General features: G+C 46.4%; 1 protein-coding gene across 1 annotated transcript; it reads left to right on the forward strand.

Annotated features, from left to right (window-relative positions):
* Positions 1 to 355: 355 nt before the first annotated feature.
* Positions 356 to 25269, forward strand: KLHDC10 (kelch domain containing 10; the record flags this gene model as incomplete). The annotated part of the gene is made up of 9 exons (XM_082013931.1): positions 356 to 470; positions 16177 to 16398; positions 16939 to 17093; positions 18319 to 18467; positions 19107 to 19191; positions 20726 to 20792; positions 21409 to 21456; positions 23652 to 23791; positions 25060 to 25269. 9 exons carry the CDS (start codon positions 356 to 358, stop codon positions 25267 to 25269), a joined length of 1191 nt encoding a protein of 396 aa, XP_081870057.1.
* Between the last annotated feature and the right edge of the window lie 977 nt (positions 25270 to 26246).

A 26246-nucleotide genomic window follows, 5' to 3' on the forward strand; every position in this document is an offset into this window, starting at 1 on the left:
ATAACCCCACACAGCCCCCTCGTTCACGCAGAGGGTTCGCGGTGCGCTGCCACCGCCTCCACTGCGAGGTCCTGTGTCCCTGAGTCTCCTCAGCGCCCCCCCCTGCGCTCCCACTTTCGACGCTCTATTGCTCAAGCCTGCCGCCGCGGCGACGCGCAGGCGTGTAGCTCGATTGCTCAGCCCTCACAACAACGGCGTTCTTGCCGCGGCCTTCCCCAACCTGCTAAGAAGCCGGCGTTTCATAGGCCGCGGCCCCAGAATCTCACTGCTGATTGGTCAGCGGCGGGGGAGGTGAGGGAGGGGGGCTACCGCTGGCTGCCGCCTGGGCTCGCCCTGGGGAGGAGCGGTCGGGGCCATGTCGGCGGCGGACGGTGCCCGGGAGGGCGTCAGTGAGGGCTCGGGAGGCCCGGCGGGTGGCGGCGGCCTCCTCAACCGCTTCGTGCAGCTGCCGGGCAGGCCGCGCTCGGCGGGTAAGTGGCGGCCGGTTCCGGGTGGGGGGGGTAACCCCAAGGACCCGGCGTGTCTGGGACCGGGGCAGCCCCGGCCCCACGACCCTGACGGAACGGTCATCCCGCAGTTGGGGGTTTTGCCCCCGGCCCCGCGGCTCTGAGACGTTTTGGTGGAGAGCTGAGGTACTTCATGGACCTGGGGTGGGCGGCAGGGGTCACCCCGTCCCTAAGGCGTGGGAGTGGTGTGGGGAGCGCTGGGATGTTCCCGTCCTAACGGCCCCGGGATATGGGGGCCCACAGTCGTGAATGGGGGCGGTCACGCCTTTCCAAAGGGTCTCAGAGTGTTGAAGGGGACTCACAGTCTCGGAGAGTGGGGGGTCACCCCTCTCCTACCCCCAGGGGGGGATGGTGGTTCTTCCCTCCCCGTCCCGGCAGTCTCAGTGCTTTGGGGGATTCTTGGATGCCCCACATGGGTCGTTCATCCCCGTGGACAGAGGGTGTGAGGAGGACAGGGTACCCCACGGTCCCCGGTGGAGGTCAGCCCTATCTCAGTGATCTTTGATATACCTGGGCTAATCTGTGGTGACACCCGCCCCCCCCCCCCCCCCAATCCCAGTGTATCAGGTTTGTGGGGTCGGAGGCCCCCACAGTGCTGGGAGGGGTGATCTTGGGATGGTGGGTTCCAGGCTACCAGAGGGCCCTTGGATGAGACGTCAGCCCAGTCCTGTGCCCTGAGAGTGGTGGTTCTTCTTCTTTTTCACCTTCCTCCTAGCAGCATTGATATATGGGGGGATTACTCCATGGTTTCTGGATGTGTGGGTCACCCCACCCCAACAGCTCCAGGATATTAGAAGGAGACCAGGGTTAACTCACAATTGCAGGGTTGGGGAGATCGTCCTGGTCCCAAAGGCTCTGCTGTACTGGGAGGGCTGTGGGGCCCCCCATGGTTCTCTGATGGGGGGGGTATTCCCAGCTGATTTGGGGTATCCCACCCTTCTTATAGCACCTCCTGCCCTCACGTGGGGCTGGGGTGCTGCCACCCAAGAGGTGGGTACCCTAGATCCAGGGCATCCTTTTCTGCCCTGGCTGCCCCTGGCCCTCCCACTGAGATCCCTCAGTGGGGAACATGAAGGCCCTCGCTGCCTCTGGGGTATGTCAGCCTGGGTTTGTCATGTCAGGAGCACCAACAGCGGCTGGGAACAGGCTTTCAGGCCAGGGTACCTATTTCTATCCCTGTGAAACCTGTCATGATCTGAATCTGCAGCAAGGATGCCTTCGAGCCTCATGCAAGACCACTGTGAATTTGCTAAGTGGCTCCATATCTTCTATTTTTAGGCAACTTCTTAAACATGTTTCCTTTATTCTGTGATAAGGGCCTTTATTGGTAACACAAAAGCTGATTATCTTCATGTTCCTGAATTTTAATTGTTGGCTTGAGCGAACCACTAGCACAACCTCATGACATGGTTGTAACAATCCTACTTTTGGCTATGGATTATGTCCTGATGTGGAATCCTGCCCTCTGCCACCAGTGAAGGGGCAGCTGCTGCAGCCCTGGGGACAAACTACCCCCGTTCAGCTCAGCCTTAGCACTTAAGTCCAGCCTTAACAAACGCAAAGCTGACTGTCAATCTTGCTGAAAAACTACCTGATGGAAAAATCCAGTTTGAGTCGATTGCCAGAGTTTTCTCCCCATTTGACACCTTTTAACATCCTATTTATAGAGCTCCAGCAGCAGCCCTTACATAACTGTTGAGACAGAGGGGAATGTTTTTTCTCCCTCCTTTCATTTCCTCCAACCAGGTTTGTTTTCTTACCTCCCAATTGTTTTTCGGAGTTTTCAGGAGGCATTCCTTCATTTTCCCCCCACCGTTCAATGCCTTAGACTCTTTCCATAAAGCACGCTATGTCCTTTTAATCCTGTTTTTATAAGTAAATACTGTCATGAAAGGATGTGAAGAGCTCATAGCACGCTTTGGCATTGGATGTGATACATCCCTCCCTGCAGAGCTCTTTTGCTCCTGCTAAGCCCTGTGTCATTTGAAGTAGATGTGAGCTATCTCTTGGTTAAACATGAAAGCATACACATTTATTTAGGTGCTGCTTTTGTCACATCCTCCTTTTCCACTTACTTGTAGAAAAGGTTTTAAACTTTTCTCACCTTTTTCACTCTGGAGAATTTCATTTGCACAGGGAAGTGATTATGAAAGGTAAGCAGGCCGCTAGCGGGAGCTGGCACCAGGGTTGTGCTGCTCTGTTTGCTTTCTCAAGTGGAGTATTTCTATTGAGGGTTTCTCAATATGGGGCATTTCTCAAGCAGCATCTACAAAAGAGTCTCACTGATGGCTTAACAGCTGAAAAAAATAAGTAATTTGTAAGTGGTTTTGCTGCCTCGTGATAGGTAAAATTGTATGTTGGATAAGGGAAAGGAAGGAACTATTTTTAGATGTTTGTAAACTTTAGAAAGATCAAAAACATCAAATATAGGTGGTGTGTGGTTTGTTCTTCTCGTTGGAAATCTTCCTGTCCACATTTAAATTTTTTCAGTGTTTTCATCAGGCTTAAGCGAATAGAAACAATCTGGAAACCTAAATATATCTTTGCTTGTTGCATGCTCAGCATTTATGCTGTTGTCTTGAGCTATAATTTTCCCAGTGTGCCAGTCACAGTAGAGTTTTGGTTTTTGTATGGAGAGGTTCAGATTTTCTAATGTATTTTTGAAAAATAGAGCATAAAACTCAAGTAATCTGAAGCGTCTCATGGGCGAGCAAGTCTGAAGCCAAATCAGATCCTGGGCTGCATCTGCAGAGGCATTACTAGCAGAGAGAGATGGGGATCATCCTGCTCTACTTGACGCGTGTCAGGCCGCCCCTGGGGTGCTGTGTCCAGTTCTGGTCCCCACAAGTCAAGAAGGACGTGGACAGACTGGAGAGGGTCCAAAGGAGATAGTCAAAGGGATGGAGAACCTGCCCTATGTGGAAAGGCTGAAGGAGTCAGGTCTCTTCTCCTTGGAGAAGTGAAGGCTTGGAGGGGGCACCTCATCACAGTTTTCTGGCTAGGAAGAGGATGGAGGGTCTCTCTTTACAAGGAGCTACATGGAGAAGACAAGGGGCAGTGGCTACAAGTTACAGCAGGAGAGGTTTCATCTCAATGGAAGAAAGACATTTTTTACATTGAGAACTGTAGAGTCCCTGTTGCTGGAAGGTTTCAAGATGTGGCCAGAGAGGTTGCTGGATAATCTCAGCTCAGGTCACTTCCCACAAGAGGTTGGACCACACGATCCTTCCAGATCCCTTCCAACCTGGGCTGTTCTGTGGTTCTTATTTTCCAGAATTCCTTTCTTTATTTTCCTTTTCTTAAAAAACAAAACAAAACACAAAAAACCCCACAAACAACCCAAGGAACACTCAATTTTAGTGGTGTAAAATCTGTAATATATAAATTTCTGGGGCAAATGTTTCCTCTTTTGCTTTGGTTTCTCAGTAAGGACAGTTCACTCATAAGGACTCCTTATTTTATTCTCTGCTCTGGGATGCCATCTTGTGTATTACAATCCCATTCGTGTTTTACTAACCATGGGAAATACTGACAATCAGCTGCATGCTTGTAGAAATGTTTGAAATACGTGATTGAAGAAGCAGACCTGTTCTGGACATCAGTCCAAACCCAAAAGCTCTCACGGCTGGATATGAGAATGATTGTTCTCTTCAGAACACTGCTTTAGAGACTTCAGTTATTTGAAAGGCTCTTGGCCAGTGGCTTGCAGGTTGTGTTTGGCATCCTTGGCTGGATCCTCCGGCCTCTCCCAGCTGCCCTCCTCCCTGGGCAGAGTCGTTCAGGCATCAGGGACACAGGCGCAGCTGCTTTCTCTTTCGGGGATTTTTCAGGTGCGAGCAGCCTGCCCCGGAAGGGAGCTATGTGATCTGGAGAGGCTGAATGCAGCTGGATGAACAAACAGGTTTTAAACCTTGTCCTTGGCGACACATTCGCATCCTGCTTATACAAACGTTAGTAAGTGTCTCTAATTACATGAGTTACAAATGTATTTTGTCTGGCTGGTATTAAAAAGATGAAGCTTTGAAGACTGGAGTCAAAGTCAATATTGACTTGTCTTATTCTCTCTCCCAAAAGCTAGCAATGCTTTGGCTCCAGCCCTTGACCTAAATGTCCTTCAGAAGTCTTGCAGAAATCATAAATGGAAAGGGAGATACTGAAACCTGCTATTCTGGATATTGAAGAACTAGGTAGGAGGGGAAATAATACTGATACCATCTTTAGAAAGCCTTAAGAAACAGTAAAGAGGATGCATACACACACCTTAGTTATTCACCACTGGTATGTTACTTTTAAAAGATGGGAACCAAAAGCCACCCTGTATTTGCCAGCTTTACATCCTGTAGTTATTTAGTTTGTATTTCCAAAAATAGCACTTGAAATAGAAATTATATTGCCGGTAGTAATGCTAATAATGTTGCGGTGTAGTATATGCCACATGGTATGGCCTTGCGCTGGGGTTAGTAGGGTTGGAGATCACAGATTGATGGAAAGAGCCAGCATGCTTGGGGCAAGTCTTGCGAGCGGAAGACCCTACACCCTGATAACAGGACAAAGTTGATGTAGTTGCAGCTTGACGCCCAGGCTGTTCCTTTTCCTGTTAGCCCAACAGGAAGGACTTTATGAAACTCAAAATGAGGAAATGCAGACAATAGGCACCAGACCTGTCTAAACTTCATGGAAGCAGAAGGAAGCAAAACTCTTGAGGCCAAAGCATCTCACCGTAGGGGCCAGAGGGTATAAAAGATCTTTCCAAAACTAGCCTGTCATTCTAAATGAAGAACAACCCAGGAATCATCGCAAGGACTTGGCAGCTGTTGTCCGTTCACCTTCTGTGCTGTATGTAAGTGATCCTGGCTGGATCACTTGGGTATGTTTGGTTCTTGTGGGTATGAGTGGCCAGAACCAGCTTATTTAAACATTTGTGAAATAAAATCACCCTTCCCTTCTGCAAGATCTCACAGAGTTTTGTTGCACTAACTTCTTGCACCCTTTACTTTGCAAATGACCCTGGATATTGTGATTAAAATAGGTTGAGAAAAAAGGGACCTTATAAAGGGCGGTGCTGGGGTTGCTGTTCTGGGAAGTGTTTCAGGCTACACCTGGGTATCTGTTGGTTATGCTCCAGGAATAAATAAAACGATGATTTGTACCAGGTGACCTGGAGGAGAAGGAAAGAAGGGCTTGATTTAAAATACTTTAGCATAATCTTCAAATCCCGGCTTGAGCTGCACATAGAATGAAAAGGATTCATGACTGTAGCTGCAATTAGTTTTCATCAGTGAATTTGAAAATAGCAAATAGTCCTTTGGTTCTAGGAGGAACATCTCTCTAGAGTCTTTAACTAGAATGAAAATTCAGAGTATTAAAACCACCAATGCTTTGGTTGCAGCCCAGGAACCTTGTTTTTCATTCTAGCAATCTATTTTGTCTGAGTTTTCCTATTGTAGCTTGGCAGAATGTGATCCTTGCTTTTATTTCACTGCCAGCCCCAAATGTTTAAACTGGACGAGGTCCTCAACATTGATCTGTTTCAGCTTACCTGATGTGCATGGCAGCCTCTAATCCATCAAATTGTGGAAGAAAAATGATACAGCTTTGTTCAACGAATGAACTGGGAGCTTGCATGGCGTTAGCTAGCGAGTGCTGCAACAAGAGCATGAATCTGGATGCTTTCTCTCTATGCCACAGGATGTCTGCCTTCCCTTGCTCTTTGTCGTTGTATAATATTGCTAAAGGAACTACAGGTAGAGCAGCATTTCTTCTTTAATTTTGCAAAGCAGAATTACTTGGTGGAAATATGTGATCATCTCGGTAGGTCTGCTCTTTATCTTGCCTGTTGTGTTGAGCATGTGTTGGAGATGAAAGCACAGCTGCCACGCTGTGTGTTGTGAACACTGAGAGTTCTTCCTCGGATAAGTTTTGGTAAATTTGTGCGTTATTGGTGACTTGGCATTGTGTTGTGCAGTGTGGTTGGGGTGATGCTCTAAATAGATAGCTTAAAAAAGGGCATATGCCGTTGCATTTGGATGGCCATTGGAACATTGGGAATCATTGGAACATGATTGAACTGCTATCATCTTAATAAATGGCGTTTTGTGTGTTTGAAGCAAACTTTATTTAGCAATAGGAATCTGTAAGCTTTTATGTGCCATTATTTCCTAATTTTCAAATATTTAAAGAACTTTGAGGCTTGATGTGTTGATAAAAAATATGCTGCACATGTAAAGTGTTCTTTACAAATGCATCTTTGTTGGAAAAAAAATTAAATGGTTGCATGTCCTTGAGATTTAGAAAGATTAGCAACTTGCATTGGATAAACTTCTTTTCTAGAAGCCAAGTGTTTCTTCTGACCTTGAATCCCACCTGCATGTGGAAACCCTGAACTCGAGACTGGTCATCTTTTTAAACTGAGGTCACCTGTATGAGATGATGTTGAGTGTGTACATCTTCTGGGAAGCTGATACTGCCTGAATACACTTCACCAATTCCCCTGAGTGCCCAGGAAGATTTGTTTTACAGAGGAAGAAAACTGCGCTGAGCAACTGCCTGCCTGCAGCACTGAAGGCTGAGCTTCCAGATGCTAGAACATCCCCTGGCTGCATCTGCTGCTTTTCCTTTGCTTTTTGGCTGCTTTAACATGAGCTAGGCGAAAGGGGAAGGAAAAAACAGGGATTTGCTGCTTCTATGGAGAAAGTCACCTGCTATACAGAAAATACAGATTCTTGTGGTCGTGTGTGACCCCAAGATTTGAGTGAAACCTTTCACATTGGCCTTTAATTATTGTTTTTGGCATTGAGGATCGTTCCCTGTGTATTCTGAATGGAATAGACAGTTCTCCCTAATTTCTGTTGCCTTTATCTTATGTGCTTTCCTTTTTGTGAAGGGCAATGTTTTTAAATGGCCAGATGAGCAAGCAATAAAATGGTTGCGTGAAACAAGCAAGCAGTACATGGAAAAACAGATCATAGATGATTTGACTGCTGCATTGTTAGGGTCTGTCTGTAATTCAGAAATTGGGATGGGACGAGCAGCGTGTCAGAAGATTATGATTATGCTCCAATTTCAGATGGGTCTTTAGCAATCCTTTAAGGTTGAAAGAATAAAGAGGTAAAACTTTAAAATTGACACCTGCAGCTTGCAGTCTGCTGACCTAACTGTGCAAAAGGATATTTTTTGCACCCTTAGCAAGCAACAACGTGTGTCAGAGCTTAGAAATGGGGCATGCTGAAGGTGGAAAGTCATATAATCATAGAATCATTTAGGTTGGAAAAGATCCTTAAGATCAACTCCAACTGTTAACATAGCACTGCCAAGTCCACCACTAAACTGTGTCCCTAAGCACCACATCCACACGTTTTTTTAAATGCCTCCAGGGATGGTGACTCCACCCCTTCCCTGAACCAGCCTGTTCCGCTGCTTGACAACCCTTTCAGTGAAGAAATTTTTCGTAATATCCAATCTAAACCTCCCCTGGCGCAACTTGAGGCTGTTTCTTCTCATCCTATTGTTTGTTACTTGGGAGACGAAACCAACACCCACCTCGCTACAACGTTCTTTCAGGTAGCTGTAGAGAGCGATAAGGTCTCCCCTGAACCTCCTTTTCTCCAGACTAAACACCCCCAGTTCCCTCAGCCTCTCCTTGTAAGACTTGTGCTCCACACTCCTCACCGGCTTCATTGCCCTTCTCTGTACGTGCTTCAGCACCGCCATGTCCTTGTAGTGAGGGGCCCAACACTGAACACAGGATTCAAGGTGCAGCCTCACCAGTGCCGAGTACAGGGGCACAATCCCTGCCCCGCTCCTCCTGGCCACATCATTGCTGATCCAGGCCAGGACGCTGTTGGCCTTCTTGGCCACCTGGACACACTGCTAGCTCATGTTCAGCCAGCTGTCAACCAGCACCCCCAGGTCCTTTTCTGCCGGGCAGCTCTCCAGCCACTCCTCCCCAAGCCTGTAGCATTACATGGGGTTGTTGTGACCCAAGTGCAGGACCTGGCACTTGGCCTTGTTAAACTTCACACAGTTGACCTCTGCCCATCGATCCAGCCTGTCCAGATCCCTCTGCAGAGCCCTCCTGCCCTCCAGCAGATCAACACTCCCACCCAGCTTGGTGTCATCTGCAAACTTACTGAGGGAGCACTCGATCCCCTCATCCAGATCATCGATAAAGATATTGAACAAGACCAGCCCCAGAACCGAGCCCTGGGGAACACCGCTTGTGACCGGCCGCCAACTGGATTGAACTCTATTCACCACAATTCTCTGGGCTTGGCCATCCAGCCAGTATTTTACCCAGTGAAGAGGACACCCATCCAAGCCATGAGCAGCCAGTTTCTCAAGAAGAATGCTGTGGGAGATGGTGTCAAAGGCTTTACTAAAGTCCAGGTAGACAACATCCACAGCCTTTCCCTCATCCACTAAGCAGGTCACGTTGTCATGGAAGGAGATCAGGTTAGTCAAGCAGGACCTGCCTTTCATAAACCAGTGCTGACTGGGCCTGATCACCTGGTTGTCCTGTACGTGCCACGTGATGGCACTCGAGATGATCTGCTCCATAACGTTCCCCAGCACCGATGCAAGACTGACAGGCCTGTAGTTCCTCAGATCTTCCTTCTGGCCCTTCTTGTAGATGGGCGTCACATTTGGTAACTTCCAGTCAACTGGGACCTCCCTGGTTAGCTAGAACTGCTGGTAAATGATGGCAAGTGGCTTGGTGAGCACTTCTGCCAGCTCCCTCAGTACCCTTGGGTAGATCCCATCTGGCCTTAAAGACTTGTGTGTGTCTAAGTGGTGCAGCAGGTCACTAACCATTTCCCTGTGGATTATGGGGGCTCCCCGTGCCTGTCTTCAGCTCAGGGGGCTGGGTACCCAGGGGACAGCTGCTCTTACCGTTATCAACTGAGGCAAAGGAGGCATTAAGGACCTCATCCTGTTCCTCATCCTTTGTCACTGTGTTTCCCCCTGCACCCAGTAAAGGATGGAGATTCTCCTTAGTCCTCCTTTTGTTGATAGGGTATTTATAGAAACATTTTTTATTTTCTTTTACGGCAGTAGTCAGATTAAGTTCTAGCTAGGCTTTGGCTCTTCTGATTTTCTCCCTGCATAACCTCATGACATCCCTGTAGTCCTCCTGAGTTGCCTGCCCTTCTTCCAAAGGTCATAAACTCCTTTTTTTCCTGCGTTCCAGCCAAAGCTCTCTGTTCAGCCAGGCTGGTCTTCCCCGCCGGCTCGTCATTTGGCACATGGGGATGGCCTGCTCCTGAGCCTTTACGGTTTCCTTCTTGAAGAACGTCCAGCCTTCCTTGACTCCTTTGCCCTTCAGGACTGCCTCCCAATTAAAGTTATTGCAGTTGCAGCTCCAAGGCAGTAACCCACAGGGGAGGGGTATATGTTTGCAAGAGGAGTATGTTTATTTAGTCCTGCTCCTGCCATTTTTGCTAGCTACAGACAAATCTCTTTCCGGTAGCTGTGGTGGCAGAAGAGCTTGACCTGTTCCCATTTCCAGAGCTGTTATTTAAGTTTGAGGTTAGCAGTTTCACTTCCCTCATCTTCTTTGCTCCCAAAGGATCTAGGAATAAGTTTTTTTCTGCTGCAGGTTGCTTTGGCTACTGCTCAGCCTCATACTTGGCCCTGGCAAGGGTTAATATGGGGGTCATCCTTCTTCTCCTTTCTGCTTACAGATTTCTGAGCAGACGGTGGGACAGCCCAGACCCTTGGCCTCTTCATTCCAAGACTGGTTTGGAAGGGGAGACAGCAATTGTAGATTTGCCATCTCGGGAAAACAGCACTGCATTGGTTTGCTGGGAACTGATAACAAGGCATGGTAGCGATTAGGGAAAATTCCCTTAAAAAGAAAAATTAAGTTCTGCAGAAACTGATGGCATAGGCAGACCTCACTCTCTGCCAAGAGCTTCTCATTGATTAATAGATTTATTTGTTTTTTCTCTGGCAGCATGGTGATGATAAGAAAAAGGATGGTTTCAGGCAGACTCTCAAAACAACTTCATATTCAACTCTTTCATTGTTTATTTTTATTTTTAAGAAATGAATTCAGTTAATTAGACCTTTTTTCCCCTCTTGTTTAAAAAAGAAAGGCCAGCTGGCTAGCTTACTAACTCGAATAGCAGGTATTCCCCTCTTGTTTAACCTAGCCAGTGAGATGATGCCAGCATTTTTTTTCTGCAGTCATGAAAGGGAGGGTAATCAAATGGAAAGAAAAACGCCTTTGTTCTTCAAAACTTGTCTTTGTGCTGCTCTGTTTGAAGCGCCTCTCACCTTACGTTCGTGCTGCGTGTGATTCAGTGCAACCACTTGGTACTTCACAGTTTAATTTTCTTCCTCTATAAGTTTATTATAGAGCTACTGAAAAGCAGTAGAGAAATCCAGTAGACTTGAGTGTAGCTGTTGACACATGCTGTGGTTCTGGGCATGCTGGTAGCATTTAATCTGCTCTGTACCTTCAAGTAATCTGCTGATGCCAAGGGATTTTTGTGGTGGTGTGTTTTTTTTTTTCTCCAGGCCTTCCATAGATTTCTGTAGCTGTCAAGGTCCCAGACTTGGAATTTAATAAAATTTTAAGCTTAAGTATTAGTTAAAATAGGAACAATATTTATGGACCATCAGGTGCAATTCAGCTTTGTCCTCCCTGTAAAGAGGACATTTTGAATGGGAGTCTTGTTGGACACCATTCAGAACCATTACGCTTTCTCCTCCAAAATAAAGGGTTTCTTTAAATTTTTGTAATGAACATCTCTGTTTTCTCCTCCTTCTCGCCCCAGACCTATTCTGTATTCAAAGTTTTTGGAGAGGTAGGAAACAAATGTCTTGTGCATTGGTTGCTGTGCTGTGTCACATCAGGAAACCCAGGAACATATATTCATATGCCTTTCTGCTTACTCTCCTGTTCTAATAACACCTCTTGCAGGAGAGTTATTCAATTAGGAATCCACTTGAACAAAGTCAACCTGGGCCATCCGAGCAGCAACCTCTGAAGTCACTCAATGAATCACTTGAAAAGGGTAAATTTAACAGGGTGTTAACAGGTCAGTGCATAGCCAGCAAGCAAGTTTCTATCAGATAGCTTAGTCCTAAATTAGGACTTCCCTTAATTATGTCCCTGTCACGATGTTTCAACTTCATTCTGTTTCTGGAGATTCTTATTCTCTGAAAGTTTTATTGTTCCTGTTTCTGCCCTCAGGACCAAGGAAAAGGACTCTCCTTGTGAATGCACCTTCCCATCCTTCCTTCCTGCTTTGCTTTGGAGTCTTAAATTGGGAAAGCGAGTGCTTTCCAAATTATATCTGTCCACTTTAAAGCCATTTTCTGTAACTAGCTTTATGACCTCTTTCCCACAGATCTGTCTTGACTCGGTACATCGTGCTGCTACTTTCCATGTCTGGCATTAAAGAATTCATAGCGGGGCCCAGTGACTTGCAGCTTTTTACAGTGATGGTGCCTTGCTGTCCTTCGCTTAGTGTCGGGCACTTCAAAGTGTGGCAGGTTCAGCTCTTGAGGAGATGAACTTTGCTAACTAGAGGAGGAAGTTAGCAAACCCTTGGGTGTTTCCATCTTCCTGCACTGTCTAAAGCTTGCGTTTGTGTAATAGGCTCGTTGCGCACCGCTAATCATAGAATCAGAATGGTTTGGGACCTTAAAGATCATCTAGTTCCAACCCCCCTGCCATGGGCAGGATGCTAGAGCAAAAACAGATCCAAAACTTGCATGAAGAATTTCAGTAGGAGATGTGACTCATCTGATAAAACACGATTAAATGGAAATGCAGCTCTTCATTGCAGGTGCAAGTCATAGAGCTTGTCTGCTGAAGGAATTAATCTGAATTAGTTCTTAAATAGATTCAGCTTTTACAGGTGTCGTCTTTAAAAAGACATAACTAGAGGAATCTTTTTCTAAGACTTCCTTCTGATGTTAATTAAGGTCACTTCAATTCCGAACAGAAGTGTTTGGTGACAATTTAACTCAAGTTGAACATTGTTCAGTTCATTGATACATTTGCGAGTGTGCTTGCATAGGTGACTCAGAAGATGTGTTGGATAATTTTTTTTACTGTTTTATGGGTAGATATGTCCTCTTCTCTGGGCCTCTGGGAGCGGGAGGATCTAGCCCATTGAGATGAAGGGGTTAGTGAAGAGCAAAGCTTAAAACCTGCAGGCTGGAAATGTGAAGCCTTTGGAGAGAAGTCAAGTCCTTACACGTGGAGCACGGTGTTGAGCAGATGCAGCTGGGGTCTGCTTGAATAGAGCAGAAAATCTATTATACTCGAGCAGAGTGAAATGAAATTGCTTGTGTTTGTAGCTACAGGGGTTGGCCCTGAGCTTTTGGAACCCTTGCCCTGGTTGGCATTTCCAGCCCTCCTTTCCCTGGGAGTCACCGCCACGTAGCAGGCGCAGCAGGAGGAAGCGTTTTGGCCGCCCCTCTCTGCAGTTTGGTGTTAAACTTAACACGGTGGATTTCCCCTGAGCAGCTGAGTTGTGAATGAGTGGCCAAGGACAGGCATCATTTCTCCTGCTAGCTTTGCTGTGAGGATCCCTAGCTTCTGACAAAGGACAGTTACTGAGTGTTTAATTGAAAAAATTGTTCCTGTAGTGCACAGAGCCTGTTGGTGAGAGTAGTGGGAACGGGCAGGGAACTAGCAGCAGATGTGGTTTGCAGCAGGAACAGTTGCATGGGAAGGGTGGTCCTTTCGGACTGTCTTGGTTGGGTACTTGCAAGTATCTCTTTGACACCAGCTCCAGCTTCTGATGCCCTTTCTGGATTTTTTTTTTCAAGACTCTTGCCCTTGGAAATATCTTGAAAAAATTCATCTTTTAAAGATAGGAGATGGCTTTCTAGGTAAATGGGAAGAAGTGAAGCCAGCTGGTCTGTGTATGGGCTTAAGCCCGTTTTAGGTTGTTAATAATACATTAATGTACCCATCTTGCTATCTTGAGGACCTGCATGCATCAAACATTGATGCCTTTCTGTTGAAACCTAACTGTTGTGGGGCTTTATGGCAGAGTCAGGCATGTTCTTTTAATTTTGAGAGGTGAATGACAGAGGTGGCCTCCTTGTTTTTGGTTTTTTTACTTTATTTCTTTGAATTATGCCTCTTCCCCTTTAGTCTGTTTGCTTTATATAAAACTCAGCCTGCTTCTCCCCTCTTCCCTCTGGAAAATTCTCACAGAAAGTGTTATAACTAGAGGGAAATAGGATCTATAGTTAATGTAATATTTGAACTCCAGTTCCCTAACACCTTTTAAATTCAATGGGTGATTGAACTAAATCCTTACTCCCCTGCAAAGTGTGTGCATCAGTGCTCCCAGCCTTCCCTGGAATTCAGCTCCCATTTCAGTTCTTTCGTGTCTTCTTTTTGGAGACCTCAAGGGCAAACACAGAAGAAGAAACAAGTAGGATGATCTCCCTTTGGCTGAGTGCAGACACGTGAGCCCTTCACCAGGATTTCCTCTAGAGGCTGCAGAGAGGCATGGGCACTTCTCAAGCACAGTTTTGTTTGCAGATATCCAAGATCAGATGAACTGCCCTCTCGAAATGTCTCTGATTATGAGTCTGAACAATTACCTTGATTGTAAATACCCTTATTGTCAACACGTTCACTTCAGAAAAGCAAATCCATCTCTTTGGATAGTTTCAGAGGTTAAAATAAAAAGCCCAAAGGGACGGATGTTTCTCTTTCCCTTTGTGAATCACCTCTAAAGCATGTAATATTTGTTCAACGGTTTAATCCAGCACCGAGTCCAGTAGCTTCCTGGCTGGCACTACTAGTACATGTAATATCCACCCCTCCTGAGCACTAATGTCCATGCCATCCCGGGTGCCCAAAGGCACTGCGCTGTCTCGGTAGCCAGGCCAAAGACTACAGATTTTTCCGTTAATTCCTTAACTTTCTTCCCCTCTCTTTCAGCCAGTGCTTATTAGTTTTCTAAGTGGGGATTGCTGCGAGACACAATTGTTACTTGAAACAACCCAAATCTGTCAAAACTTAGCCATGAGGAGTTTGTCTGAACCCTGTAGAGCAGCTTAATTTTGGACAAGAGTTGGAGCTTAAAGCAGCAGCAAATGGGGAACGTGATTAAGCGAAGCTGCTTGTGCTGAGTTAAAATTCATTATTCAGTCTGGACAAATCATTTATTTCACCTTTCCTGTAGGAAAGATGCTTGATGCCTCATTTGTTATTGCTCCGCATGTCTGATTCACTGCTGATAATTGTAACAAGCTCTAAGAAGAAAATATGATGGGCCCTAATTAGATACTTCACTGGGTCCTGTTCCATCCCAAAAGTCTGTAAAAGAGCTATGAGAGCAGGTGGGTGGTGAAGATGGCTGGTTGGTTTGGGTGAGGGGTCTTTGAGGATCTTCTTTTGATGTTTTCTTTCGTTTGCTCTTTAGTGTCAAATGAACCAAAGCAGGCCTGTTTTGAGGTGCAACAAGCGGAGGATGTCCTTGAGGGAGTGATGCTTATGTGTTGAAATTGTACATTTTAGAGGACTACTATGTATGCTCCTTCTCAAGATGAAGCTTAGAGTTACTCTCACCAGAACACTGTTGTATTGGATAGAAAAAATGATTTTTGAAGCCATCCTGGTTTAGTCAGCTTGAAATGTTCTACATGTTCCTCACAACCGGCTCCTTTGTTCAGGGACCAGATCGTTTTCTGTTCCTTTCATCTTTCTCATTCGTTATGTGGTCCCGTGTTTTGTTGAAGAAAAACATCCATCTCTGGCACTGTGCTTGGCTCTCGCTGTGCATCGAATTCGAGCAAGCTCGGAATTACTTTTTGATCATTTGTCAGCTGAGACTTCAGTTGCTGTTGTCCAGCAAGAATGTTGCTGTTCAGATTTTCCTGGACTGAATCGGTCTTTTTGTCTATTGCAGTTGAGGTCTGAGCTTGAATTGTCCTCCCTGCTTTTATTTCCATTGGCTTTTAGTGAAGAGGGTGGGGAGGCAGAGGGCATCCTTTTGGGAAGGGCTGCGTTCTGCCAGTTGTCAAGCTCAACCTGTAGGATCTCAGGCGGGTTCCCTGCTGTGCCTCCAACCAGCGCAAATGCCTTTCTCTATGAGCAGATTTTACTTGCTGTAATAGACCTGTGTTGCTTAATGTTTAGGAAGCCCAGGGGTGTCCAAGAGCCTTCTTGAGGTACGAGGTGCTAGGAGCAAAAGAGAAGAAACGGAGAGAAGGTTTGTGTAGGAGGGAAAGCAATTCATTACTTTTCTTTTTTGTTCCCATCGGACAACTTTAAATATAAACATACTGGTGCTGTTTTGCAAGTTAAATCCGCCCTGCAGAATGACAGAAGGGGGCATTTGTAAGGTATCTCAGAGATAGCTTTTATGGAAGGATTGCCACGTGGAAGGATTGCCATGTGGAAGGACTGTCGTGCATCAGCCTGCAGGCAGGCCTCCTTAGGCAAGTGTGGTCCAGGGGCTAGAGTGGACGTGAATGAAATGGTGGCGCGCAGAGGCTCTCCCCATTCCTGCTCGGAGAAGTGGATCTGTCATTACAGAGCTGTTTCCTCCTGGCTGCAGACATGCCTCCCTACGGCTAAACACCATCCGCTCCTGTTGGAGGACCACTGCAGCGGGTGTAGTTCTGACCCTCGGACACAAGCTCTGATGACATTTCACTGAAGCTGTTTTACCTTCTCATTTTGCTCTAGGCCATAGATCTCCACCAGCAAGAAGTGGCCATCGTTGCGTGGCAGATAATGCCAACTTGTATGTGTTTGGAGGCTACAATCCTGACTATGATGAGTCTGGTGGGCCAGAGAATGAAGACTACCCGCTCTTCAGGGAACTCTGGCGGTACAACTTTGCTACAGACACCTGGCATCAAATGGGCACTGAAGGCTACATGCCCAGGGAACTAGCCTCCATGTCACGTACGTATGGAAATTCAATCCCTGTGGGTCTACTCCTGAAGCTATTTTAATCGGTGTCCCTAGTGGAATGCAGAACTGGGCAAGAACTGGGAAATCTGGATCCAGTTTCCAACTCTTCTGCAAGCAGACCTTGAGTTTGGGTTGGTTTTGTGATTTTTCTTTCCCCTTTTGCTCAGGTTGAGGCAGAGGGAAAGAAAAAAATTCAAATGCAAGAGGTAGTCTTCAGGTTCTTAGCTTGATAGTTGCAAGGCACCTGCACTTTCAACAGCTAGGTCCTCAGTGCAATCAGACATCTCAAAGCATCCAAAAATAGATCTCTTTGTTCACTAGCCATTTTTAAAAGTAGACCTTTGGTTACCATGGTTTTAGCTTGTATTCTTTCTCTTTTAGAGAATTTCAAAGCCATAAATGCGTAGTGTGAATTGTAGGGTATTTGAACAATATTGAACACTCGCTGCCTACTGTCTCCAGAGCAGAGAGTCGTTTTGTTTTACTGCGTCTCACAGCAACAAGTATCTTTGCTCTGTCTGTCTCTCCTAGTTGTATTGCATGGCAACAACCTGCTTGTGTTTGGGGGCACCGGGATCCCCTTTGGGGAGAGCAATGGCAACGATGTCCACGTCTGCAATGTCAAGTACAAAAGATGGGCTCTGCTCAGCTGCCGAGGCAAGAAACCCAATCGAATCTATGGCCAGGTACGAAGGACAGCCCTTGTTGAGGCACTTTGAGCGTGCCTGCGTACGCTGCGCTGTGTGTCACATAAAGGGGGCCAGAGCATGGAGATCTCTTCTTTGCTGGTAACCGGAGTTGTTCTCTGTGTACATAAGTGTCAGGAAAGGCAGATATCATTCATAAAGTAACAGATCAGTCTTGGTTCTTTGAGATTTCAAAGGAAAGGAGTAGTTTTGTTGTAGTTAGAAAAGCCAATAATTGTTAACTAAATGCCAGATGCAGTTGAATGAAAAAGTTACGTCTGATTTAAGGAGTGGTTGGTAATTCCTGGAGTTGCTCTGTAGCCTCCTCAAAGCCTTTAAAACCCAAAACTATAAATGAAAACACTGGTTAGTTGGTTAGTGGGTCTTATTTGTATTAGAACAACAACTTTTAAGACTTTCCATAATGTTGAGGATGAACATGGTGTGCAAAAAAATAGATTCACTCTGACGGGAGGACTGCCACCTTTTGCTGTGCATTCCACTAATACTGTCAATGTACTTGTGGTGCAGACATTTATAACCTGACTAATGTCTCATATATATGTGTGCCAGACACTTGGAGGAAGGAAAGTAGTCTTCCCCTAGCCCAGTTCGTCTTGAGCTGGCCTTTGGCAAACAGGCAGCTGGGAGCAGAAGGAGCTTACATCTCTGCTTCCACCTTGGACTGCGTCAGGGAATGGTGCCTGCACCACCTTCGCAGTTTCTGTAGGCTGATAGTCCGTGTGCTTTTTGAATTGTACAGGGTATCTCTGTTGTTTAGTCCGATTTATCCCCTGTGTTTGGGGCTTTCTCTGTTATGCTTAATGCCGCTGGCTGGTAGCTGGTTTATAAGATTCTTCGTAACAGCATCTATATAAGGTCAGTGTGGAAGAGATTCAGGGTTAACTGTGCTTTGATTTTAGCTCCTGGGAGCCCCTGCTGCACAGATCTGTCTTGCCTGATGCCTGAAACTCAGCAGCTTCACTTCTAGGTCCTCATCTTGTGACCATGGAGTTACTTTCCGTTCCTACAGGTCCCCCTTCACCTCCCATCTTTTGTGTATCATCCTTGTTTGCCCTTCGTGTTCCTCCTCAACACGTTATTTTGTAAGTTGTAGGTAGAGCTTTGCAAGCAGTGTCTTGCTTTGGGAGGGCAGGAATTCTCTCTTTTTCAGACACTGGTGTCACACATCCTTTTGAACTGGTTTCTCTCTGTTACCTTCCAGGCCATGGCCATCATCAATGGTTGTCTCTACGTGTTTGGAGGAACAACTGGTTACATTTACAGTACTGACCTACATAAGCTAGACCTCAACACTAGAGAGTGGATCCAGCTGAAACCAAACAATATGTCGTGTGACATGCCAGAGGAGAGGTGAGAAGCTGGACAGTCTCAGAGAGCTTTTGCACTGGGGAGTCACCACCTTTACTGGGAGTGAGAAGCTGAGAGAGCAGACAGGACACTCTTAGAGCAATGTTTTCGGTGGCGAACCTTGCACAACCAGTGCTCCAGCAGTCTGGCGTGCAGGGCATGTAGGGATGGGGTGTGAAGCCTTTGCCAGGACACTGATCTGTACTGTGTGGTGCCAGAACAGAGCTGGAGACCTGAGGCAGCTGCTAAGTGCTGAGGAGGGCAAGAAGCTCTGGTTGATCCCTGTATCATAATCTGTAGCAAGGCATGGAGGGGGGAGAGCTGGGAGATCAATCGGTGACCATGTTAGTGAGAGAAGGAGTTGGAGTATTGAGGGCCATCATCGTGCTCCATAAATCAGTGTACTTAAGTTCCATGGTGCTCTGCTCTCAGAAATGCCTTTCAAGCTTCTGGGGTGCTGCTTAGATTGCTCATGAAAACTTCCAAACCTTCTGAAACTCCCAGCCTAAGGGACTGATACGTCACAGCCAGGCTTGGGGCATCGGCTTAAACTACTCGAATTTGACAGTGTTTTCCAGAAACCTTTGTTGTTGTTCACTTGCACTAATTTCTTGTGCTAAGTGTCCTGCTTTGCACCTTCAGGTACAGACATGAAATCGCACATGATGGTCAACGGATTTATATCTTGGGAGGTGGAACTTCCTGGACAGCTTATTCCTTAGATAAGGTAGGGTGATCAGAAACGTTGAGTGCTTGCCTGGACAGGAGGTTTTCTACAGGGAAGTATTTTTCTACAGTGCAGGGTGGCCAGCAGGGCGAGAGAGGGGATTCTGCCCCTCTGCTCCGCTCTGGGGAGACCCCCCTGCAGTGCTGCGTCCAGCTCTGGAGCCCTCGGCACAGGAGAGACATGGACCTGCTGGAGCGGGGCCAGAGGAGGCCCCAGCGATGCTCCAAGGGCTGGAACAGCTCTGCTGGGAGGACAGGCTGGGAGAGCCTGGGGGGGTTCAGCCTGGAGGAGAGAAGGCTCCAGGGAGACCTTACTGCCGTTGCCAGGGCTTAAAGGGGGCTGATAAGAAAGATGGGGACAGGCTTTTTAGCAGGTGTGCAAAAAAACACCCCCTTTTTAGCAGGGCCTGTTGCAGTAGGACAAGGGGTAACAGTTTTAAACTAAAAGAGGGCAGATTTAGGCTAGATATATGGAAGACATTTTTCACAATGAAGGTGGTGAAACCCTGTCCCAGGTTGCCCAGAGAGGTGGTAGATGCCCCATCCCTGGAAACGTTCCAGGTCAGATTGGACAGGCTCTGAGTAAGATGTCCCTGCTCACTGCAGGGAAGTTGGACTAGATGGCCCTGAAAGGTCCCTTCCAACCCAAACTATTTTATGGTTCCATGATAACCAGCACAGTCTGTTCATCTGGCTTTGTCTGGAGAGCTTAGTAAAAAACATAGGTAACTAGGAGCAGTTTGTTCTCCTATTTCTGTAAAAACTGATGTTGCCACAAACAAGTCCTATTGTCTTACAAATGGTGAATCTGGTACCCAGTGACCATACTCATCTGCAACACAGTTTCATTTCTGTAGACCTGTTATCAAAGATTCTCATTTAAAAACACTTGGGACATATTTCTAAATGGTTTATTTGTGCCAAAACAGGAAAGTGCCAAAGGAAGGAATTCCTTGACATGAAATTCAGATATTGATATGGTGACTCTTTTCTTGTCTTTTCCCTTAATCGTATGCTTTAATTTCCTTTCTTGTGGTAAATGTTTTTCTCCAATACTGTTTGGGGAGGGCGGAGTGAATTAATCTTGAACAGCGAAATGATGAACGAGGAGACTTTAAATAGTGCTCTGCTTCCAAAAAACTTGAAACTGCAGCAGTTACCATGACTTTTTCTCTCTCCATTCTCTGCATTTCTTTTGTCCTTACGTGCAGTATGAGTTAGGCATTTCTAAATACTTTCGAGAACTGGAGGGGTGTGGGTTTTAATCAGTACAGTTTTTTTAAAAGCAGTATTCTTTTTCTTCAGCTGTGGGGCTCAAATAGCAAAGCCTGAGATGAAAGCTTTCGTGAGCTGGTACACTTTGAAGGTGATTTTATACCTGCTTAGTCACTCGCTGCGACTTCGCTATTTTTGTTTTTACACTTAATGAAAAAGAGGTGTTATTTATAGTGGTTCCCTGGGTCAGAGCCTGTAACTGCGTCATCATAGTGCTGGGAGAGCCAGGAGGAACTAATGGCTCCTCTTTGTCCCTTCAGATCCATGCGTACAACCTTGAAACCAACACCTGGGAGGAAATTGCCACAAAACCTCATGAAAAAGTTGGTGAGTCTGGAATTTCATGTGTCTTCCCCTGTAAACCAGAGAGTGGCCAAGATGCTCGAAGATGCTGTTTGCTGGCAGGCTGAAATCCTTTTTCGTAACGCTGTACAGGATGTGCCTTAACGCTGGCTTCAGGACCCTGCTTGTTTAGAGCTTTAGCAGTGAGGACTAACCCATCTGAAGCACATTTAGCAGTCTGGCTTCTCTCCCTCCCTGGGTGGGGAAGATGATAGTGGCTGGCTGTCCTCCCAGAAGAAGATACACATCATCTCTGCTCCCTCCGAGGCACCACGTGCTGGCGTGGATAGCAGCAGGGGTTTCCCTGAAACTTTGTAGTCCTTTGGCTGCTGCTTTTCACCAAGCCGCAGTTGAGAGCTGGAGTTGTGGGGAGTGAGATTCCAGCACATTTCTTCCTTCCCTGGAGAGCAAGTAGGAGTCAAACCTGAAACAGCTGGTTGCTAGATTAGAGGTGTTATACTTGAGATTATAGGAAAGCAGAAGCCCCTTATAAATGAAACAAGTGACTCCTATCCATGATTATATGTTGAGATATAATCACCACCTGCCCAAGCACTTTAAAGTAACTATAGTTGATACTTTCTTTTTTTATTCTCCTCAGGTTTCCCAGCAGCCAGAAGGTGCCATAGCTGTGTTCAGATAAAAAATGGTAAGATCTGCCTCTTGAAAATTGGTGTATCTTATACAACCTAGCAATGACAAGCCCATCCTTCTAGCCTGAGAGATGCTGGCCTCCAGCTCATGTTTGAGAGAACTGCAGGGTACATATGTCTTTTCTGGAAGAGGATTTCTTTCTCCTTAACAGGCCTTAAGCTGCCCAGTTGGCACCACTCTTCATATGAGGGATCTTGCTGCTGTAGGCAAATTTACTTCTGTGATGCACAGTACTGTTGCTCCTTGGAGTTCTGCAGTATTTTATGCAACACGTAAATCTCATGTGGCCACTTCAGTGTAAAATACCACGTATTTTAGCTACAAGTGTCCTTGGTACTTTGCAACTTATTGGCTGCAAGCTTATGAACACGTATGATTGATGTCCCTGCTACAGCTTGATGACTAACCTGTTAGCTTTACAGTCTGCTGTGAAAAGCAAAGTTGGGACAAGTCCTTGAAGCCAAGTTCTTTAGAGATTGTTCAGGGATTTCTTTGATAGTGGGTCCTTTTCGTGGTGTTGTAACTCCAAGATGCTCATACGGAGTGGATTACGAGGCAGTAGCAGAGTTAGCACCTGAGTCTTTCCCTTCTCTAGTAAAGTGAGGGTCACTTTATATATGTTAGGAGCTGCCTGGAGTTTAGTAGAGCCTTTTGTTCTTCACTTCGATCCTACAGATGTTCTTGCTGTAAATCACTTGCGTGGCACTGTTTGAGGCACAACTTAGAGAGTGTTCTGCACATGTAATCCATGTTCATTTTCAATGGTAGAATGTTCCTTCAACTAGATTTGGGCCTCTCCCATAGCCTTGCTGTCCTTCGAGAACGCATTCCCCTGAACTTGATTAAAACTGAATTGCTCATAATGGACTGAAGAAGCAGTTGCAATATTGATCCTTATTTTAAAAACTCTTCAGATCTATTACTGAATGCTGTATGTTAAAGGGTGGAGTGATATGCCAGATTTTATTTCTTAGGAGGGATAATTATGCCAATAAAAGTAAGACAGGAGCTGGGAGATGCTTCCAGTCACCTTCATAAGCAGTTTTGCTTATTTTTTTTGCTTTTACTTTTTTTTTTTTACTTTTGCTTCAGTGCAAATCTCTGAGTTGAGAATTTGGGCAAAGCTGGGAGAAAAGACCCGCTTCTGTGAGGCAACAAGACTAGAAGCTGGGTCTGTGGCTGCTCACCATGAGTTGAAAACCACTAGAATCTGATCAAACCCGGGTGCCTGTGAACTCAGGTTAGCTAGGACTTAATACAGTTTCTAAAAGTGGGAGTGCACTCCTGCTTCTCAATGGCATTTAGCGCTGAATCTGCCATGGTGGGGTTGGGATCATGGGCAGGCTGGGAAGTGGATGTGAGCCAGCAATGCGTGCTCACAGCCCACAAAGCCAAGCTTATCTTGGGCTGTGTAACAAGAAGCGTGGCCAGCAGGTCGAGGGAGGGGATTCTGCCCCTCTGCCCCGCTCTGGGGAGACCCCCCTGCAGTGCTGCGTCCAGCTCTGGAGCCCTCGGCACAGGAGAGACATGGACCTGCTGGAGCGGGGCCAGAGGAGGCCCCAGCGATGCTCCAAGGGCTGGAACAGCTCTGCTGGGAGGACAGGCTGGGAGAGCTGGGGTGGTTCAGCCTGGAGCAGAGAAGGCTCCAGGGAGACCTTACTGCAGCTGCCAGGGCTTAAAGGGGTCCTACAGGAAAAACAGAGAAAGACTTTTAAACGTGGCCTGTAGTGACAGGACAAGGGGCAACAGTTTTTATACTAAAAGAGGGTAGATTTTGACTAGATCTAAGGAAGACATTTTTGACAATGAGGGTGGTGAAACCCTGGCCCAGGTTGTCCAGAGAGGTGGTCAGTGACCCATCCTTGGAAACATCTCAGGCCAGGTTGGACGGGGCTCTGAGCAACCTGCTCTAGTTGAAGATGTCTCTGCCCATGGCAGGGAGTTGGACTAGATGGTTTTTAAAGGCTCCCTCCAACCCAAACCATTCTGTGATTCTGCAAGTGGCCTCTGTGATTACGAACAGCCTGCTGGGACTGATTTGGGAGGTACTGAGAGCTTGTGTTGAGGTAAAGTAATTGTGACCCTAAAACTTTTGGGAAGATGATCGCTGACTTCAGTCACGGCATGTTCTGCGATTACTGGATGAAGGATGGCTGGGCCCATAAGGACTGTGGGTTTCCTCTTTTACAGATGTGTTTGTTTGTGGAGGCTATAACGGAGAAGTGATTCTGGGAGACGTTTGGAAGCTGAATCTGCAAACTTTCCAGTGGGTCAAGCTCCCAGCTGCCATGCCAGAGCCAGTGTATTTTCACTGTGCTGCTGTCACACCAGTAAGTGACTCATTTCTTTCCTATGTAGCTGAAGTTCAAGCCGTTTGTCCTGATGCTTGTGTGGGCTGCAAATAGAGCTGAACCGATTTTACCAAGGAGGTGACCTCGACTGGATGCAGCATCTTCAGGGGAGGCTGAGGGCTGATGTGAGGTCATTGCATTCACTCCTTTTACTCCTGCTGCTGTTTAAAGAGCAGTAGCACACAGTATATTCTGCTTTCTAAAAGCAGCGATGCGGAATTTCAGCTTTTAAACTGTATCAGCTCCAAGGAGTCATTCTGTGTGTGGGCAGAAGTTCATGTTTACAAAAGGAAAAAAATCACAAATACTCCGCCAAGTAAACTGCTTTTATCCTACAGAGAACAGCCTGAGTTGAAAGATTAGCAGGTGAGCAGGCCTCTTTGGAAACCACTGCTAACAGGGAGGTTGGTATTGCTAGAGCTTTTTGCCATAACTTGAAGCTAAGACCTGTGGTTGATAAGCAGCAGGCAGCAAGAAATGCGTTTAGCTGTGACTTCAGTCTCCTTCAGCTGGTCATTGCCTTAGGGCAGCGTGCGAGGGCAAAGATCAGCTGCTTTGGTTATAAAAGCAGGTGTCACCTAGTTTGGAGAGTGTTATAAATGCAGCTTTTTCTGGGAAACTGTAGACCTCATAAAGGTGTTTCCCAGGCAGCTCAGTGACTGCAGGTGGGTGCCTGGACAGCAGGAATGCCCTTACTTTTCCTGTATATTGAAAAAATGCCACTTGGAAAATAAGTCAGCAGCTGAGCTTTTCCCATCTTTCTGCATTCGTGTCATTCCTGGAGCAGCATTATGCTGAGCCAGCAGAGGGAATGCAGCATGTCTTTGTATGGTGTGGTGTTAGTTTTTAAAAAAAACACATTCTTTTTAGCTGAAACCCAAGTATGGTTCTATAGTAACTTATTAACACTTTGCCCCGCTCCTAAAATTGATTTCTTGGAGTAGAATTCACAAAATACAGAGCAAAGCACTACAAGCTAGTGGATATGAGCTTTAGGATGAGACACGTGCCCTTCAGCAGTGATTCCTCCCCTCGGCTACGAGAGGAGCCCGGGGTGACTGGCTCAGGCCTGTTATCAGCACATAAAGGTGTGCGAGATGAATCTCACTCTATGGTTAACCAGATGGGAATCTGTGGAGAGTCAAATCCCTGTTTTCCTCACTGTGAGGCTGCTCAGCACCTTCTGGTGTGCCAGTTTGGTCTGTGCCCCATGTAACTAACTCCCCTCTCCCCCTTTTCCCATCTAGGCGGGCTGCATGTACGTTCACGGAGGGGTGGTCAACATCCATGAAAACAAACGGACTGGCTCACTGTTTAAAATGTGGCTGGTGGTACCCAGCCTGCTGGAACTGTCGTGGGAGAAGCTTCTGGAATATTTTCCTCATCTAGCAAGTCTCTCCAGATCTCAGCTTTTGCACCTTGGACTGACGCAGGGACTAGTTGAGCGGCTAAAATGAGAACATCTCGTGCTTCTGTCCAAGCCACACTACGTTCAAGAAGCCCCCTCCCACCCCCTATTTATGGATACCGTGGATGGTCTTGCTAAGAACATGGAGGAACCTGCTCAACGCCTTACTCAGCAAATACATCGATGCCTTTCTAGAACCTTTAAGTTGTTGAAAATCTACTTTTTATTTATGGATCTCTAAATTACACCATTAATCAAAAATACTCCTGGGACTGATCTGTAACATCCAGCCATCAAACTGTCATCAGCACATGCTTGCAACTTAATTGGGATGGGTGGGGAGCTTAGCGAATGTCTGAGTCCATGCTTATGGACTTACATGGCACACTCAACTTACGTTACTTACTATTTTCACAAGATGTATCTAACAGAGGATGTTCAGTGCAGAACAACAGCCGACCTATTCTTTTGCTTTGGATGACACTCATGCCCCTAATGCCCAGCTCATTTCTCCCTCTATAAAACCAAAAACTCCTTCCGCTTGAAGGCTTTGCATGTGTTTCATGGGCATGTTCCCATCTCTCTGGGCTTCAGAAGACGGCTGGAACGTCGCATGGGGCAGTGAGTGAAGCTTTGCCTGTGCAGCTTTTCTGGTGCAGTGTTGCAGTGATTTGAAACACCCCGTGTCTGTGTTACTCACCTTTTCATATTGAAAGGTTTGCTTGGAAGACTGGTTAAAAGTTGCCACTTAATGGACTACTGTGTAGTTTACTCGGGGTGGTGAGGGGAGGGAGAAGGTTTTGTTGAATCTTTTTTAACCCTGTCTGCTCACATTGCACTCTGAATGAGCTAACTGCAAAAACTCACCCCATAGATTTCAGAGCTGTCTTTTAACCTGCAGCGTGTTCTACCCATTACTTGGGTGCAAGCCACCCATGCCAGCTCAGTCCTGGTTATCAGCATCCGACTCTACCACGTACCTGTAAGATTTTTGTTTTCCTTCCTCCCACCCATCACCTGTTGGCC

Source organism: Phaethon aethereus, assembly GCF_964289735.1.
Source record: "Phaethon aethereus genome assembly, chromosome: 1".
Classification (NCBI taxonomy): Eukaryota; Metazoa; Chordata; class Aves; order Phaethontiformes; family Phaethontidae; genus Phaethon; species Phaethon aethereus.